Here is an 18,199-nt window from a genome sequence, read left to right as displayed (position 1 = left end):
TCCAATTTAAAACTAGTGTATACAAGTGTTTCACAATGTCTGCAAACCACAGAATGTAGAAAATGAAATTGTGAAAGAAAAAACTAAAAACTACAAGAAGCTTGTGAAATACTTTTATTTCTGTTAAGGTCAGGACAAAAGCTAGAACTTACGCAGTCACCAGTTCCTACTGGGTCACACTCTCCTCAGGCCGTATTCCAGTCCATGTATGTACAGTCTCTCCAGGATCCTGCGTCTGGCAGCTTGAAGACACCAACAGTGTCACTGTAACGTTTACTTAGAATCTTCAAGCTGTGATAAGCCACACCTTCAGAAATGTTTTCTAGAACTAAAGCAGCTGAAGGATGTCCCAAAAGCCACCTGCCCAGCTTAGAGTGGAGGATTCTTTTCATATGTTTCATAGGCAAATTCTTCTGTATGAGCTCTATCGTTCAGCAGGCCAATAAAATCAATTTCCAACTGGAACGGACCATTTACTTTATCTCCAATAGTGAATCCCAGGGTACTAATCTAATTAAAAGATATATGCATTAGAACAGTATGTATAACATTACAAGCAAACACAGTTGTATCTACCACATTTGTATTTTACAATTCATGGCCATCTACTTCGTACTGGTATCTGTTCAAAGTGCATTTCATAGAATCATAGAATAGTTAGGGTTGGAAAGGACCTTAAGATCATGAAGTTCCAACCCCTCTGCCATGAGCAGGGACACCACCCACTAAACCATATCACCCAAGGCCTCGTCCAACCTGGTCTTGAACACTGCCACGGATGGAGCATTCACAGCCTCCCTGGGCAACCCATTCCAGAGTCTCACCACCCTAACAGGAAAGAATTTCCTCCTTATATCCAATCTAAACTTCCCCTGTTTAAGTTTTAACCCGTTACCCCTTGTCCTGTCACTGCAGTCCCTAATGAAGAGTCCCTCCCCAGCATCCCTATAGGCCCCCTTCAGATACTGGAAGGGTGCTATGAGGTCTCCACGCAGCCTTCTCTTCTCCAGGCTGAACAGCCCCAACTTTCTCAGCCTGTCTTCATACAGGAGGTGCTCCAGTCCCTGATCATCCTCCTGGCCTCCTCTGGACTTGTTCCAACAGTTCCATGTCCTTTTTATGTTGAGGACACCAGAACTGCACACAATGCTCCAGGTGAGGTCTCACAAGAGCAGAGTAGAGGGGCAGGATCACCTCCTTCGACCTGCTGGTCACGCTCCTTTTGATGGTGCCCAGGATACGGTTGGCTTTCTGGGCTGCGAGTGCACACTGAAGCCAGCTCATGTTCATTTTCTCATCGACCAACACCCCCAAGTCATTTTCCACAGGGCTGCTCTGAATCTCTTCTTTGCCCAAACTGTAGCTGTGCCTGGGATTGCTCCAACCCAGGGGTAGGACCTTGCACTTGGCATGGTTAAACCTCATGAGGTTCGCATTTCTTAAGGCTTGAACATTTAACTGTTACACAGTTCCCAGTGGGACAGTACTTCACATCTCCCTTTATACTGCTGTATTAGAGATACCCTGAGCCTAAAGCAACACTGCAGTTTGTATCCTTCAAGGTTTGTGTGGCCAGGTTCATCATGACTGGGTGTACAAACACATTTTCATACAGTCTGTTACAATCTTTCATGAGGTGGAAACAGTGTAATTGAGGATGGAAGGGAATGTCCCCTCTGGATCAAGTCCTATACCTGATACAGTGTGGAAGTGCACCACTCCAGACGTTTTAAAATACACAAATATTTGATACTAACTTTTACATTGAGGCAAGGTTCTTAGGCACTCTTTCCCAATTAGAATAAGGTTCTTAATAACATTCCTTATTCCTTTCCCCTAATGTTCTCCCCCACCACTTCTAAATAACAGAAGCCACCTGAACTCCCTGCTCTGCAGTCTATTCCCCTGCAAGCCTGCAACACCTTGGCTATTTCCTGACTTTATTTCTGCTTAAGAATGCCTTTCCTGGTTCCTGGTTCCTGGGAAAACGTAACAGCAGCACCATGAGGGACCAAGGCATGTTATCAACATTTCTTTGATGCCTTCACACCACTTCCCTATTCTTGGGTTTCTTTAACATATATTTGTACAACTGCACTTAATAGTATATGCACAGGTTTTACTCTGAAATATTAAACATAAGGCAACAAGAAATGAAAATTAAGTAGAGGATGCTTAGATCAAGCACTGTTCTGTCCCTTTAATATGGGGGACCACATATGACTTGGTTTTCATTTACATTTTGAATTAATCTATATTCCAAATACTGATAAAGTCTTCAGTGTCTTTATTTAAACACAGGCCTTTTATAACAGCTTTCTTCCAAAAACCTATTTTTAGTTTTAGTTGATCCACCTTCCTCACATCCACACTTTCTTCCTACAGCCTCAACTTCTGGTTTAGAACAGATTGGTTTCAAGCTGTCAATCACTGACTTGCTCTCAAAGTTTTCTCAATTTGTTAGCGTTTGTTCTTTCATTACACAATTAGGAATGAAATGCAACATTATCATAGAATCACAGGTTTGAGTTGGAAAGGACCTCAAGATCATCTAGTTCCAACCCCCTGCCATGGGCAGGGACACCTCACACTAAACCATGTCACTCAAGGCTCTGCCCAACCCAGCCTTGAACACTACCAGGGATAGAACATTTAACTAACACAACTCAAGTAATGGGCCTTTTATTTTCTCCCCATGTATATTTCTAACATTGTCTGTTTTCCTGTTGGTAGTCACTGGATATTAAGCTGCCCTCGATTACATAGAGGAGGGTCACTGAATTTTAAAAGACATAAACATTATTTTCCAATGTCTCCCATGAATCAGGGAATTAGTTTACTTACTTGGAGAAAGTAAATAAAAGATACTCACCACATTTATTTAATACTTAGACTAGTATTAAGGCCTGAAAAACTAAAAAAGAGCCTATAAATCTATGCATTTACTAATCACCATCAAGGGCACATCCTCAAATAAAATCTCATGCCAGTCTTCTACTGGGAAGCACATTTACAGTATTTCTACAGCCCAGTGCCAAGTGGCATTTGAGATTTCTCAGTCACTTTGATCATTCCTCAAAAGAATCTTACTAATCTTTTTCTTTCAAAAGCCAAGTGAGCTGTTTCTTGGTTATACAGATCTTTTGAAAATATTTTTGGACCTCCTTTGAAGTAAATTGACACTGCTATCACAAAGTAGGATAATGTAAATGCAAAGATGAGCATACAGGGGTAAGTACTTTATAGCAAGAAGAGGCCCTTCGTTTTCAAATTCACAAACATTAAAGGATTTGTAAATTATATCATGACAATATAATCTTAAATGCAATTTCAGACAGATAAAGGCTATAGAAAACTTGCCTTGTCTAGCCAGATAGGATGCTGGTCATCCTGCACTCTTCCCCGACTGGAGATGAAGAATTTGGAGAATGGAATCTGACAGAAACAAACCAAACACAGAATTTAGTGTCACCAATACATAAAACAAAAGGCTTAAGAAAAATATAAAAGCCTGTCTTAAGTAAATTAAGTAATGCTACATGTGGCCCCAACATTAGCAGGTACATGGAGCAGTGGGCCACATTAAACCCTTCACTGACCACCCACAGGCAGCCACTGGGTTTGTAGTCATCATGCGGGGTTGTTACTCTGTGAGGACACAAGGAGAGGCTGCAGCACAGAAGCTTACATCCAGAGTATCTCCTTCCAGTAACGTCAACATAAAATGGAAATGAAGAAATCTAGCACATACATGTGTTGAGAGCTCATCTGTACCCAAGTTGTCTATTTCAGAGTGCATACTTCATACTGAGACATCAGTACCCTAGGGTAAGCTGTTCAGAGTAACCTAAAAGCACTTTGAATGCAGTGGGAGCAAGAAAGGAGGGGCTTTGATAACAGGTAGGGAACAAGAGGGTTGGCTGATGAGGAGAGGAAGACATGCAAGCCAGCAATGCCACTCCTGACTCCTCACCTGTGAAAGAGTGGGCTGTTCTTATATGACTGGATATGGTATTATGAAGCACTCAGTGCCAGTGCATAAGGGTGTGCAAACCCCCTCATCATTGCTAGCAGCAAATTACAGACATTCCCCAGTTTTGATCAGAAAAGAGCCAAAATTCCCATAAATGTGTCACAGATTCAAAGGCCAAGAATGACAAACCACACTGAGTCTGACTGACTCCAGGAAGTGGGTTTAGCAAATTGTGTCACAGGGTCCAAATCCTACTCCTGCCTATGTCCATTTTTACTACATGGTTATCGCAGAGAATGTTCATGGCACACCTGCTAAGCTTCAATAGCAGCATTGATTCCATTACTCCAGTAATAGATCTAGCAGCTGTTCCACAAAGTGGGTCAAATCTTTAGTACAGTTTGTATGGTGCACCCTCCCACAGCCCAGCCTGGGGAACTCCCAAGCCAAAGGCATATGCCAGCTGCACAAGGATACATAACAAACAGCAATACCAACAAGCTGTGACTACGGAAAGACTTCCATGGAGCCAGGACCCCAGGAGAGTCTTGTTAGTTTGAAAGACTCATTAGTTCACCTTTATTTCCTCCCAGTATGGGCCACCGCGGGTGAACATGAAGTAGTTGTAGAGGTCTTCCTTTTGGTGAGAGAAGTAAGGGTCTGTGTAAATGTTTACCATCCAAGGTCTGCCATCACCACGCACACGTAAATACAGACTGTTGAAGTTTGACCAGTCATAATACTTCTTCCTAGCAAAAGATCCCTACAAATCATTAAGAAATAAAATTATTCCTCCTTAATAAAAGGAAACTATGAAGAACAGAGCACTACTGCTTTTAACACTGCCCTCGTTATTATGTCAAATAGCATCCACTGTGACATAGTGAAAACTGGGATGCCCTTACATCATACCAGCTGCTGATCCCTGAATTTCCTTCAGCACTGTATCAGAGCACACAAATAGCAGTATTACCACTCTGCTGACTCCTGCTTTAACTATAAACCACAATCTTGTAATGATCAGAGATCAGACTTCCTTCCTAGGGCCAAAATCCCTACCAGGCAAGTACACAAACACTACAGTGATGGATCAGTAGTGACGCAGTTCATTAAGTTTAATAGTTTGTGGTCAGTACTAGATTATTCAGAGGAGATAACAGGAAAGAGAAGAAGTGAGATAATTTATCCTGTGTATAACTTTTCCTACTGAAGACTGATATAAGCACTGGAAGCACTTAATGTTCTCCAACACTTTATGTCATTAACTGTGCATAATAATTGCAAGCATTTCTAATTATTTCCCCCCCTAAGATCTTAAAAGTCCCAATGTTATGATTTGCACATAGGCAGATCCAAGAGTCTTCAGAGAGTTACCACCGAGGTCATCTGCAGCCATGAAAAGCAGGGATCAGGTCTATTCTTGGCCAGAATTGCTTAAACCAAGTCAAAATGAGTACCAAAGCCTCAAAGATTTCCCTTTTATTTTACAGGACTACTACAGTTACCTATCAGCTGTCCTATCAACCCACCATATAGGTAACAGGATGAGTAGCTCACTATTAATACAAACAATAATAAACACATTAATATAAGGCCTGTGGCCATTTGATTTTATGGTTTTGCCAGATTTGAGCCTTTTTACTTAAATCAAGAAAAGCCTTTGTATTTATGTTTTCACCCTCTGATTTTAAACCGCATTATAAAGATGGACTGATACATCCCACTGCTTCAGAATCAGGAGGTGACAGTCAGTCACTCGTGCTCAAGTCCACAGCAAGATTCAACTTGCTGTTCCATTCCTCTGACACAATGTCACCATTTTAACCAGTGTTCATCTGCCTCTCGTTTGCCCATTGATTTTGATCACTCATAATCTCTGCACTTCAAGATTCTGGCCCAGAAAAGATTTTACCTGTGTACCTGTGCCAAGTCACAAACAATAGAACAGACAAAAAAGTTAAGCAATTTACACACAGAGTCTAAATGTTCCTTTTCTCTTAAAAGTGCTTAAATATAAGGAATAAAACAAGCAGTATCAATAATAAACACATCCATTTCTGGTTCTATTTTGCCCAATTCTGGGCTATCAAAGATTTGTCTCTGGCTTTTTCTGATGTGCATTAGGAACCAGACCTTTAAAAAGTATGTTTCAAAGCATTATTCTCTTTCTGTGAGAAAAAAAGATGAGCTCTTTCACCTAAACCAAGTTTGATGAATATACCGAGTTAAACCCCAGAAAATTTTTCCTTATGACACACTCTTCAAAGTTAGAGAGACATCTATTAATCAAACCAATTTTGGATATAAAGTTCATTACAGGTCCCTCATTTGCAAGGAGACTACAAACAGGGCTGTCTGATTGAGTGGTGCCCTATTGTGCATAAACAAACAATCAAACATTCCTTTTCTAAGACAGGAAAAGAAATTCCAAGACAAAGTTTCAGTTCCTACCAGGTCAGAGGATATAGAAGCAATTACATCCCTGAAGAAATATTTAATACCTTTGAAATGGATCAGTTCCAACTGCAGCAAAGAATGACCCAGTTGCTGTCACTGGGATTGCACAGACATGCCCTGGGATTCAAAAACAGAAACTATGCAAACACAAGGCTGTACTTACCACTAGTGGTTTAGATCTCATACTACAATATCCACTGTATTTTGTCTCCCCGTCACGAGGTACTTCTGTATTGAGGATTCCATACAGCAGGGCAGTCTGGTTATTCCTACCCAATTTGAGGTAAACTTCACTTTTCCCTCCAATCTCTACATCAGACGAAATAACCCATTTATTTAAATCTTCTTGGTCCCGAAACTCCCACACCACCCTTGTCTGTTCCACCATATAATGGGCTAATGACTGCCCTCCAGGTCCAGCTAAGTGATCTTCAGTCTCCTTCTTCAGCATGCTTAGCTGGGTCTTTAAGACTTCCATGCTCTTCTTAAAACTCAGATCCACATTTTGCCAAGTTTTTTTTTCCTCAGGCTGTGACCCTGGCCTCCTGTAGCTGCTGTATGATTTTGACATAGAATCACTGAGAAGAGGTCCAAGTAAGGGCTGCAAAGCTTTGTGCCTGCAGCATCTCCCACAAAAGTAAGCGCTGTACAGCAAAGCGGCAGCCAGAGCCATATCGGTACACTTGAAGAATTCACTTCCAGTAAGGCAGTTAACAGGTTTTAAACTGAAATTGAAAACAACAAAACTAGTATCCAGAACCACCTTAGTTTATCCCCACCTCTAATGAAAAAGAGAAAGACTTAAAAATTCCACACGGGATGCTTGTAAAACTGTTTAATTTTTAAAACAGATATTAACTAGAAATACGAGCCACTGGAAAAAGGAATAACATCAAGTATTACACTTCCTTAGAGTTCTAGTTTACTTAATGATTTCCACCCTATGTGTTCCCCTCTCCCTGTGACATATCCATGCAAAGAAGAAAAACTGAGTAAAATATTTCAAATAAAAATGAAAATAGGAAAAAAGGCATTTCCATTTATCCTTTTACTATAACTAAGTTTAGGTATTAGAAGTAACATCAGCAAAGATAACCTCAAGAAGAAGGTTTCTGAAAGATGCCATCTATATAGCTATAAAATAGCATCCCCTGCAAGGAAATCACAAATTCACAACAGATAGAGCCTGTTGCTGTCTGGACCGTAATGACAGTCTCATCTGACAGTCATGGAGGACAAAAGTTTTGACATACAAAGTCCTACAGCAGTATATGCAGTCCTATATACTCCTTCCTTAAGTCATCCAGTCCTTTGCTCCCTCAATGTATCTGGCTTGGGATTACAGAGAGGCCTGTAGAGACCAAATAAATTCACAGAATCTCAGACTGGTTTGGGTTGGAAGTGACCTCAAGGCTCATCCAGTTCCAATCCCCTTCCATAGGAAGGGACATCTTCCACTAGATCAGGTTGCTGCAAGCATCTATGAAAGATGCAAAAATGCACTGACTCGCCCTTGCTCTCTTCCCCCTCCCCTCACCCCGGGTACCATGAAGACGAAAATGGGAAATTTTAATACACTTTTGCCCGCTTTTCGTCCCTATGCAACGTCCTACCAACACCGATCCATCACCCAGCAGTTCCAAACCCCAGCTTCCAACGACGACCTCCCTCACCCCTCACAGCACCCCCCGGTAGCCTGAGCACCGGGCTCAGATCCCGCCCGCCCCCGCGACACCCGAAGAGCCGAGGCAAGGCCAACACACGGCAATAAGCAACAACGGCCTCACCACAAACGGAACCACCTCGAACCCCGCTCCGCAACCGACTCCCCAGCGCTGAGGTAATAACGGGTCACACCGCTTCCGGGCCCGGCGGGGCAACACCTACCACACCGCTCAAGTTCCGCCGGCGGCTGTAGACACCGAACTTCCCAGCCCGACAGCGGAGGAGAAGTATTCCTTCGGAGCCGTCGCTGCTCGGTGCAGGTTATTAAAGTGCTCGCAGCGTGGCAAACCCACCCTGAGGCGGAAAGGACACGGATCAAGCGACAGCAGAGGTCTGTACCCCCTCCCCGCCCCTCTCCCCTCACAAGGCGGCAGCCCCGCCCTTGTTCCCGCCCCGGCGACGTGCGCATGCGTGGTGCCCTTTGTGTCGCGGGCGGGCGGGCGGCGCGGGGCAGGCCGGGCCGGTGCCAGCGCCGCCGCGCCGCCGCTGCCGCCGAGGGCGGGGAGGGTGGGAGGTAGTGAGGCGGAACAATCGGCTCCGCCATGGTGAAGAAGCGGAAAGGCCGCGTCCTTATCGACTCCGATACTGAGGATAGCGGTAGCGAGGAGAACCTAGATCAGGTGCGCGGGGCAGGCCCGGCCCGAACGCGGGGCCTGAGATCTGCGGGCCCAGGCAGGGCTTGGTGCCACCATCCGTCCCTCGTTCCCTCGCTCCCGCCCAGGGGTCGAGAGCAGCCGTCCTTCTCCTCAGCCCCATGAGGGACCCCGCGGGAAAGAGGCCCGTTCTCCTCCGCCGGATCCCTGGCGGGTTTCGGGGGGAGGGGTGTCTCTTCGTAGCTAGGCCCGGTGCTTGCAGGAGGGCGGGACGGAGGGGGGGGATGCTCTGGAGCGGTTCAGGCCCGAAGAAGGGGGGAAGCGAGGCCCGGCTGCCGTCACCCCTCGGGTAGTGGGGGAAGAGGCCCAAAGGGCTGGGCAACTTTTCAGTGCTGCTTTCGCGCGGCGGGAGAGCAGCGTGTCATATCAGGTCCCTGCGTCCCGGTGAGCCCCTTGGGGCAGGCGTGTGCCCGGGGGGGTGGTTAATGCGTGTTCAGTGCTCCCTCCCTCAGTCTTGGAACCTAAGCTCTATTGGTGGCAAACTGCACAGAGTTGTGAGCCTGCATATACAATCACATAATGTATATACCATCACATGTTACAAGGAGAAGTACTTACTTATCATAAAGGCATCTCGGATTGAAGTGCTACTTCTGGTGTCAGTTCATAGAATCATAGAATGGTTAGTGTTGGAAGGGACATTAAGATCATCCAGTTCCAACCTGCCTCACACTAGACCATGTTGCCCAAGGCTTTGTCCAACCTGGCCAGGGATAGAGCATTTACCATTTCTATGGGCAGCCTATTCTGAAGGTTAACCGTTACAGGGCTTCAAAGGGGATGTCTTCCTCTTTGGAGGGAGCTACTTTCAAAGACTCATCTCTCTGTGTATGAGGTGTTGATGATGTGATTCAAATGGTAAATAAAGACATTATAGGTGAATTGTGTTACAGCCTGTATTGACAGTGCTTGTTCCAAGAAGTTCGGCTGATTAAATATGCTGAAGCCTACATGCCAGATGTAATTTATGTGCTGGACCTTCAGGGTTTTCAATATAGAAACCGTTGCTAGGTTGCAATAAAAAAGCCTTCCCAAACACTTAAAAATAGTTTTGCAGCTCGAAGCTGCAGAAAAGTCAAAGTAGAGGCTCTGTCAGACAAATAAACTGGAGCAGAGCGTGCCCCGATGTTGATCTTGCATGCCTCTAGAGTCTTCAGAGCTGCCAACATCTCACCACTAGTATATTAGTTTGATAGTTTCTTCAGAGCTTGAAAATAGAAGAGTTGGACTAGCTCTAGTGTAGATCAGGCAATCAGAGTGATGGTGGCAGGAATAAACTCATAGTTCTGCTTCTGTGCCATCCTTCACTGGAAGCATGCATCTGCAGTTGTACCCAAGTACCTGAGGTTCTTCCTCCTCTGCTGAGCTGTATGTAATAACTCTAACAGCAGGGATACTTAGGTGCAAGAGTGAAGATTAGGTAGAAGGGAAGCAATGATTTTGTGGTATAGTTGAAAGATGAGAGTATATGAGTGAGGCCCCTGTAGGTTAAATGTTTGACAGCTTCCCTCAGAGATCTAGGCTTTTTGAATCCGTGGGAGCCTTTCTAATATAGTATCTCAGTAAACAGAACAGGGCTAGAAAGAAGGAAGATTGCTTGAAATAAAAGTCGTGGTAAATATGCTAAAATACCATCCAGGGAGAAGATAATCTGGGTTGAAGGACTACCTAGAGACAGTTGTGAGAGAATTTCTGGAAAAGTTTATAGAAAACATCAGGAGCTTCCTGAACAGTAGCTAGTTTTACAGATGTGCTCTGATATTGCATGCCTTCTTCAGAGAAAGGCTTGTAAAATGCCAACACTAATGGAAGCACTTTGTTGCTGAGTGGCCTAGGCCATGAGTTTCTGCAGTGTTTATGTTCTTATTTGAGGTACTAAACTATAATCTGTTTGGAGATAATCTTCCACTGTGAAACTAGTGCAAACAGATCTAGTGTTGACTTCCCAACCCTGCAGAAGTTGGTGTGACTGTATTTCTATGCACAGCTAAGGTTCAGCCCCAGAGCAATGTTTTTAAGAATAAATTATGTCATGGACTACAAAGACAGTAATGCAGCTTCAGAAATGGTTGTTTTATACTGCTGCTTCTGTCATCTGAACAAGGTATGAACAGCAGATTATGAGATTATTTGAGAGCCCTTTAGTTCTTTGCACTGGTGCGTGTTCCCTTTGAAAGTGCTTCCTTTAGAAGAGAACAGCTCTACTTAGTCTCACAGAGTTTGAGCTTGATGCCTGCTCTGTGTCTATCCAAGGCTTTAAGTGCATTCTGTGGTATGTAGGGACAGTGAAAAGGATTTGAACAGTCTGACAAATATGATCAGCCATGCCATTGTGGTGATTTCCCTTTTAAAGTATTTTAATTGCAAACATCTCTTATTTAGCAGAAGGAGCTGCTCTCTAGTGAGATGTGGCTTTTTGAGTTAATGCAGTACAACTGTAGTTTGGGCATTTTTGAATTATTATCCAATCCAAATAAAACAGATCTGGACATGGTTCTGAAAGTAATCTGTTTTATGATGTCATAGAATCAGAATAGTTAGGGTTGTGAAGGACCTTAAGATCATCTGGTTTCAACCCCCCCACCATGGATGAGGACTCCTGACGTATTTTAAGCACAGCTGGTAACTCAGAACCATGCAGACACTTGCTCACTCCGCCCCTTCTTCCTTCCCCAAGGTGGGGCAAGACAAGAGACTTTTCCCACTTATTCCAGACCGCCTTCCCAGCGAGCCAAATAGGCTTTAAACCATGGCAACTCACACTGGACCATGTCGCCTAAAGCTCTGTCCAGCGTGGCCTTCAACACTACCAGGGATGGTGTATTTACTACTTCTTTGGGCAGCCTATGCCAGTGCCTCACCACCCTCAATGTCATTTATACTAAGAGATTAATTATGGTAGTATATTACAGTATTTACTTATTACAACTTGTTATCCTCAAAATCGTTTTGTAGCATCCAGTAGTGTTAAAATTGTGTTTGTGTGTATATATATATATATATGTTTGTGAAACACAAGTAGACTTTGTCCCTTTGTCAGTGGGGATAATCCTGTAGCTGGGATGTGCTCAGGTATCACAGAGAAGGTGCATATGTTCTGACCTGGATTGGTAAAACTAATTGCAATGTTTTAAACTAAGTGTGGTTTTCCACACCAGGAGCTCTTGTCGTTGGCCAAACGGAAGCGTAGTGACTCTGAAGAAAAGGAGCCACCTGTGAGCAAACCTACAGCATCTTCAGACTCTGAGACATCAGACAGTGATGATGAGGTGAGTTTATCATCAGTGAAATTGCTGTGGGTTAGTTGGTTGTACCTAAGCAGTGAAGGTGTATTATGCAGTGTGTTTAGCCCGCTGACTTCATAAAGTGGGACTGGCCATCAGTGGCACTGATGGAGACCCATTAAACCCAGAGGATGTATACTCAGAAATTATTTATTTATTTATTTATTTAATTTTAATTCATATGCTATGAATTGTAACTGCATGCAAAATAGGCTATGTGTCTGTAGAAAAGGTAACTACCTGTTTAATCCTATGTTCATACGGTCTGAATGGTCTGGTGATTTACCTGCTTGAAACTGGGTTTTTTCCTGTGTAAAGCTTGGGATTGAAGTAGCTATGACCTGCTTGCTTGGGGTTGAAGCAGCAGTGAAGCTGCTAAAGTTGGACTCTGAATTAAGGGAGAGAGGTTCTCATCTTTTGAAGAGAGCTTCCTTCCTCAGGGAAGAAAAGGGTCAAGGCAGGTGGTACTATTTTACGTGTGGTGAAAGTCTGTTTAGTTGCTTTGATCTCCAAGAAGTCGGCTGTGAACTGGCTTGTCTGGTCATGTGAACATGCAAGAGTGTGTTTTTATTGGCATTTTTTTAAGAAAGTAAGGCAAGGAAGACTTTAGCATTACTTTGTTCTAGGGTTTAGTAAATTCCTCGTATAGTGGCACTTATCTGCTCAATCTGGTTTTATTATATTTTCTTGGTACTCTAGAGCTGGTTAAAAGTCTCTGCTTTCATCTGTAAAGGAAAATGGAAATAGACTTATTAAAACATAGGAACTGACAAACAGGTCATACAGGTATTTGAATAAAAACACTCTCTTGAAGGCTTACAAATGTCTTTTGCAAGGTTTCCACACATGCAGTGAGGTCATTTAGATATCTGTTCTTAAAAATTCATCAGGCAGCTGTTAGGGGTGGATTTTCTTCCCCTGAAACTATAGAAAATGACTACTGTCATTGTGACAACTTGAAGACCAAATAGGGTGGGCCAGTGAGAAACTAGTAACTATTACACATTTGATAGTGTAGCAGAGCTCTGCCAGTAAGTGTAAAGAATGTGTGGGTTAATTTTCTTCCTGAGGCATTTTTTTATACTTGGAACTCTGTTTCCTTCAATCATTTTCTTGTTTTTTAAAAGGTGACTCTTTTATCTAATATATGCTTAAGACTTAAGGAGAGATAAAACTCTGACTGGACTGGGTATGTTAGATTTGCTTTTAGGTGACCGCTCAGACTGTCACAGTGCATATTCAGATTTGCTGGCACACAGCTTAGTTATTCTAAGCTGTGTGGAGACCAGCTTGACTGGAAAAGTAGACTTAGGTGTGGAAAGTATGTCAGTGATAAAGCCTTCTGTGTTTATCTCTGAAAACTGACAGAATAAATAATATTCAAGTTATTTTTTAGCTTGTGTAACTACGAGACCTACCTTTTCATTGATGTAGAATATGACAATGTATCTCTTCACAGATTTGCACAGACTTGCAGATGCAGTAGTATCTGTTGCACCACGTGCATTTGATACTCTTTCTAATTTGTATATAATTTCTAATTGATACTCTGTTCTTTCTGACCTCCATGCAGCAAGAGGAAAACATTTAGAGAAGAGGTAATTAGGACACTTGTTTCTATTCCTGTGCCTGAAATATGCGTTCTGAACTGCTGCTTGTCACAGCAGGCTGAGACAGACTGAGTTTTAACAGTTCTGCTTCTGCCAGTCATTCAGTTGTGTTCATCCCTAGGCTTGACTACACTGCTGCACTACTTTGGTTTTATCAGTGTTCTTGTGGTCGGTTTGAGGTTTGCTCAACCCTGGAGGCTGGGAGAGGGGGTCTGGAAATTGAAATTGTCTTACTGGACTTCCTGCAAGATGAGGACCTTGAGGCAAAAGCATGGAAATATTGCCTTGGGCAAATGTGCTTAATCATATCCATGTGTTTCCACACAGGTTTTGTAGTGTGTGCATCCTTTGTGCTTCCTACACTACATGTTGCAGGATAGTTGCTTCAGGTAGTTGTACCAGAAAGGAGCATAAATCTCTGCTTCAGAGGCTAATGCTGCTCTTCTGCCTTTTATTAAAAGGAGGAATGTTTCTGGGTGTAGGAGAGAGAAATTGCAGTTTGAATGACAGAATAACAGCATATACAAACAATGCCACATCTATACAATGGTGCCCAAGGGATTTCAGTAGACCTTTAACCTTGTATTTTGTGTGTCTCAGTGAGAATGCACTTCTGTGAAAGCTGTTATCCACATCAGGTATTGGTGTAGATCTGTAACACTTTAAGGACCAGTGTGGTTTGAATCAAATTACTTAGCCAAGGGACTGAAGGTGAGTTGCAGGCAATGAAATAGGAGGGATGCTCTGAACCATCATCTGGTGGGTCTGTGGAACATGCAAGACTGAATTGACTATGAACTGTTATTCAGAGAACTAATAGCAATGACTGCAGGGCTTTGCAGTAAGAAGTGCTACCTTCACAAAGAGATACACTAAGCCAGATGCAGATATGAAGGTAGACAGCTCCTTTATCTGTGGAGCAACATGTGGCTGTGACTACTCAAGAGGTCACCATCCCAAACTGTTAGCCTGCTGCACGTACCCAGTTTGGTGTTGGCCATGTTACTGTTTGGGCTACTGTGCTAGAGGTGTGTGTTGTGTCCACAAGGTACTCTCGTTGCTTATTGAAGACATTGTGTGGATGGTGTCCTTTAGTTGCAGTGGGTTAATTCTGGTCTTGCTCTTCCTTTTATCCTGGGATTGCTGTTTTCAATAAGACAATCCTTTCTGTGGCATGATGAAGCCTGGATGACTTCTGCAACAACTTCACTACCATCAGTGTAGGTTAGACAATGTTGTAAGAGCTCCTGTTTTGTTTCTCCTTGAAAGGTTTGTTGTTAACAGTGCTGCCATAAGTCTGTGCATCCTTCTGCACTTGTCCTAATGTGGTTCAGGGTTTGGTCGTGCCTTTTAACAGCTCTAGGGCAGCAGCAGAAGATAATTCCAGGACAAGAAAAGTTCTATCAAGAACGTTTGGTACTAGCATGAAGTTTAGCGAGGAATATCCATTTATGCTTTTATTAGCAAAAATGCAGGTTCAGTAGGAGATGGCATAGCTGAAGATCTTGTCAGCGGGATAGAGGAGGAGGTGAGCAGTGGTCATGCAGCTAGTGAGGAAATCAGACTCGAATAGGAGCCTTTTGCCCCTGTTATGAAGGAATGACTTGGAAGTTTAGATCTACTTACTGCACTTTGGGTTACAGCACCCTAGTAAACCACAGATTAGCAGAAAACTGCATGTGTTCCTTCTGCTTTGGGGATGTCTTTTCTGGATCTGTAGAGATTATGATTCTGAATGTCTTCCCCTTTCCCCAGCATGTGCTTTTATTCCATAATACTGCTTTAATTAGACCTTCAAGAACAAGTGGGTTCTCCAGTCCTGTGAGGCCTTTGCCATACATTTTTTTAAGCTTAGGAAATTTGAAACGGGCTGTGCTTTAATCTTCTTACACACAGCCCTCCAGCATTACAGGCTGTGTGCTTTGTAAATCTGACTCTTCTTGGAAACAGTTTCCTTCAGCTGTTAATGGGTGCAATAGCAAAGCTTGCCTTAAGGAAGATAGGTGCTGTCACTTTCCCCACCCCAAATAAAGTGCAAGTGCAAATTTGAATAGCGCAGGCTCCTTGTATGGAGGCTGGAATGTCCAGAGTAGCAACATGAACCAGCAGTGGACAAAATAGGTGCAAAATCTGGTCTGCAAGTAGCTTCTTAAAATTGCAAACTAGCATGGGGATAGCTTCAGGGGTTATGTGTTATGATTTATGTGTCATGAGGGTCTGCAGGAGCTCTAAAGTGGAGGAGTAGGTTGCTTCAGAAATAGACTCATGAAAAGTATTGGAATTGAATATGTGATATTATTTAATTTTTTTCACTAAATGAACTTTTTCTTATACCCAGGGAGCAGTTCTTGCTGAGGCAAATCCAGTCATAAGGCACTGTCTAATACTTAGAGAAGTCATTAAGCTTTTATTAGTCTGGATGATGCTTGCTGGCTGGTGATACTAGAGCTATGCAAGGCACTCATTGACCAAGTGTTTTATGGCTGTTGCCGTCTCCAGCTGTTTGGCCCAGGCTTCCTAAGTAAAACACTGCAGGTTTTCTTAGCCAGTGGTATCTCCAAATTTGTTTTGATTATGGAGAGTGTTTCTGCATTGGCATTTAGTATATACCATCTCAGTGTTGTCACTCAGCAGTACATGCCATTTTTGCAGTATATAGACCTCACAAAATACTTCCAGGACGAATGTTAATTTTGCAGTTTAAACTGAATTTATACCTATTACAGATTTCTTTTTTTGTTTGGTTATTTGTGTCTGGTCTTTTTTGCTGGTGTGTTTTTGTTTGTTTTTTCCATAGTTACCTTTCTGTGAGCTCCTTTGAGCATTACTCAGGTGGAGAGTGAATCAAGTGTCTGATGATATTTTGGCACATGAAGCCTTCTTTCAGCCAGCTCTTTGAAAAACCTCTTCTGCGTCTTCGGAAGGTGTTCCTTTTATTTCATGTAGTCATAGAATGGTTTGGGTTGGAAGGGACCTTTAAGCTTATCCAGTTCCAACCCCCTGCCACAGGCAGGGTCGCCTTCCACTAGACCAGTTTGCTCCAAGCCCCCTCCATCCTTGCCTTGCACTCTTCCTCTGATCATCTTTGTGATGATCCTCTTGACTCGCTCCAGCAGGTCCACATCCTTCTTATGTTGGGGACCCCAGAGTTCAATGCTGTACTCCAGGTGGGATCTCATCAGAGCAGAGTAGAGGAGAATTCCCTCCCTTGACCTCCTTATGATGCAGTCCAGCACACAGTCGGTTTCTGGGCTATGAGTGCGTGCTGCTGCATCCTGTTGAACTTACCAACAAACACCCCCAAATTGTCCACAGGGCTGCTGTCAGTTCATTCTCCACCCAGCCTGTGTTTGTGCTTGGGATTGCCCCAAACCACATGCAGGACCTTGCTCTTGGCCTTGTCGAACTTTGTGAGGTTTGTGCTGGCACACCTCTCCAACCTATCCAGGTCCTTCTGGATGACATCCCTTCCCTTCAGCATGTTGACTGCATGTCCTGAGTTCAGCAGTAGCAGTCATGTTTCTCCTCCTTGGTAGCTGGTGCAGTGCAGTGTTTTGACTTTCGGCTCGGGAACAGAGCTGATAGAGATGTTTTGGTTTGGCCAAGGACTTTGTGAGCCTCATGCTCTGCCAGGGAGGAGGGGAAGCCGGGAGGAAGCAGAGACAGGACACCTGACCCAAACTGACCAAAGAGGTATTCCATACCACAGCACGTCATGCCCAGGATGTAACTGGGAGTTAGCCGGAAGGGCTGGGAGACGGCAGGGTTGGAGGAGGTATCAGTCGGAGCTTGGTCGGGCTTGGGGGGCGAGTTATCGGTCAGCTGGTGCTGAGGTGTTGTATTCTCTTCCCTTGTTATTTCCTTTATCATTATTATCATTGGTGGTAGCAGTAGTGATTTGTGTTATACCTTAGTTACTAAACTGTTCTTATCTCAACCTGTGGGAGTTGCATTCTTTTCGATTCTCCTCTCCATCCCTCCGAGAGCAGGGGGAGGGAAAGAAGGGGGGGAAGTGAGCGAACGAATTACCTGACTGGGTTTAAACCACGACACTGCACCACACAGCTTAGTGTCATTAGCAGACCTGCTGAGGGTGCACTCTGTCCCACTGTCCCTCCTCACTGACAAAGGTGTTGAACAGCACCGGTCCCACTACCGACACACAAGGAATGCCACTTATAACCAGTCTCCACCTCCAATCTCCAACATCGATCTGTTGACCACAACCCTTTGAGTGCGACCATCCAGCTAATTCCTTATCCACTGAGTGGTCCATCTGTTAAATCTGTGCATCTCCAGTTTAGAGACAAGGATGTTGTGGGTAACAGTTGTCAAATGGCGATAATTCTCTTACCGTCTTTCCATTTTGGTTTTAACACCTTGAGTCTCCTATTTGTGTTTAAAATGGTCTTTTAAATCTTCTAGTTGCTCCACTGTTGTCACTGTGAAGGTGTTTGAGGTGTCAGAATGACCACTGCAGACCCTGAAAGGCAGGAA

The 18,199-nt window shown here is 43.6% G+C and overlaps 2 protein-coding genes across 5 annotated transcripts in view; one reads left to right on the top strand and one right to left on the bottom strand.

The window, feature by feature from the left end:
* Positions 1-96: 96 nt before the first annotated feature.
* NDUFAF1 (NADH:ubiquinone oxidoreductase complex assembly factor 1) lies at positions 97-8,396 on the bottom strand. Of its 4 annotated transcripts, none has more exons than XM_057403989.1 (5): positions 8,318-8,396; positions 6,594-7,155; positions 4,551-4,736; positions 3,361-3,435; positions 97-510 (listed from the first exon to the last, which is right to left on the bottom strand). In XM_057403989.1, the coding sequence occupies exons 2-5, from the start codon at positions 7,101-7,103 to the stop codon at positions 370-372; spliced, it is 912 nt and encodes a 303-aa protein (XP_057259972.1). In that variant the 5' UTR covers positions 7,104-7,155; positions 8,318-8,396; the 3' UTR covers positions 97-369. The 4 variants fall into 4 exon arrangements, with proteins under 4 accessions (XP_057259972.1, XP_057259973.1, XP_057259974.1 ...); XM_057403990.1 differs by having other exon boundaries at positions 8,218-8,326; XM_057403991.1 differs by lacking the exon at positions 8,318-8,396 and adding an exon at positions 8,233-8,256.
* Positions 8,397-8,595: 199 nt separating this feature from the next.
* RTF1 (RTF1 homolog, Paf1/RNA polymerase II complex component) overlaps positions 8,596-18,199 on the top strand; it is a 35,287-nt gene continuing 25,683 nt past the window's right edge. The window contains exons 1-2 of the mRNA XM_057403980.1: positions 8,596-8,775; positions 11,967-12,077. Of these exons, the coding sequence (XP_057259963.1) occupies positions 8,698-8,775; positions 11,967-12,077 (189 nt within the window). The 5' untranslated portion in view covers positions 8,596-8,697. The remainder of the gene's footprint in view (positions 8,776-11,966; positions 12,078-18,199) is intronic.

The sequence above is a fragment of the Pezoporus wallicus genome, unplaced genomic scaffold, assembly GCF_028554395.1.
Source record: "Pezoporus wallicus isolate ANWC-B61680 ecotype Strahan unplaced genomic scaffold, APGP_CSIRO_Pwel_v1 contig_8673, whole genome shotgun sequence".
NCBI lineage: Eukaryota > Metazoa > Chordata > Aves > Psittaciformes > Psittacidae > Pezoporus > Pezoporus wallicus.
Note: the sequence above shows the minus strand (reverse complement) of the source record. Positions and strands in the feature narration are given on the sequence as shown.

What these genes read in the sequence shown, in the direction of transcription:
- NDUFAF1 (XM_057403989.1), bottom strand. Translation starts at nt 7,103, where the DNA reads ATGGCTCTGGCTGCCGCTTTGCTGTACAGCGCTTACTTTTGTGGGAGA. An exon ending in TGAGATCTAAACCACTAGTG is followed by an intron (nt 4,737 to 6,593) that starts GTAAGTACAGCC and finishes AATGATTTGTAG; the next exon opens with GGATCTTTTGCTAGGAAGAA. An exon ending in CATACTGGGAGGAAATAAAG is followed by an intron (nt 3,436 to 4,550) that starts GTGAACTAATGA and finishes TGTTTCTGTCAG; the next exon opens with ATTCCATTCTCCAAATTCTT.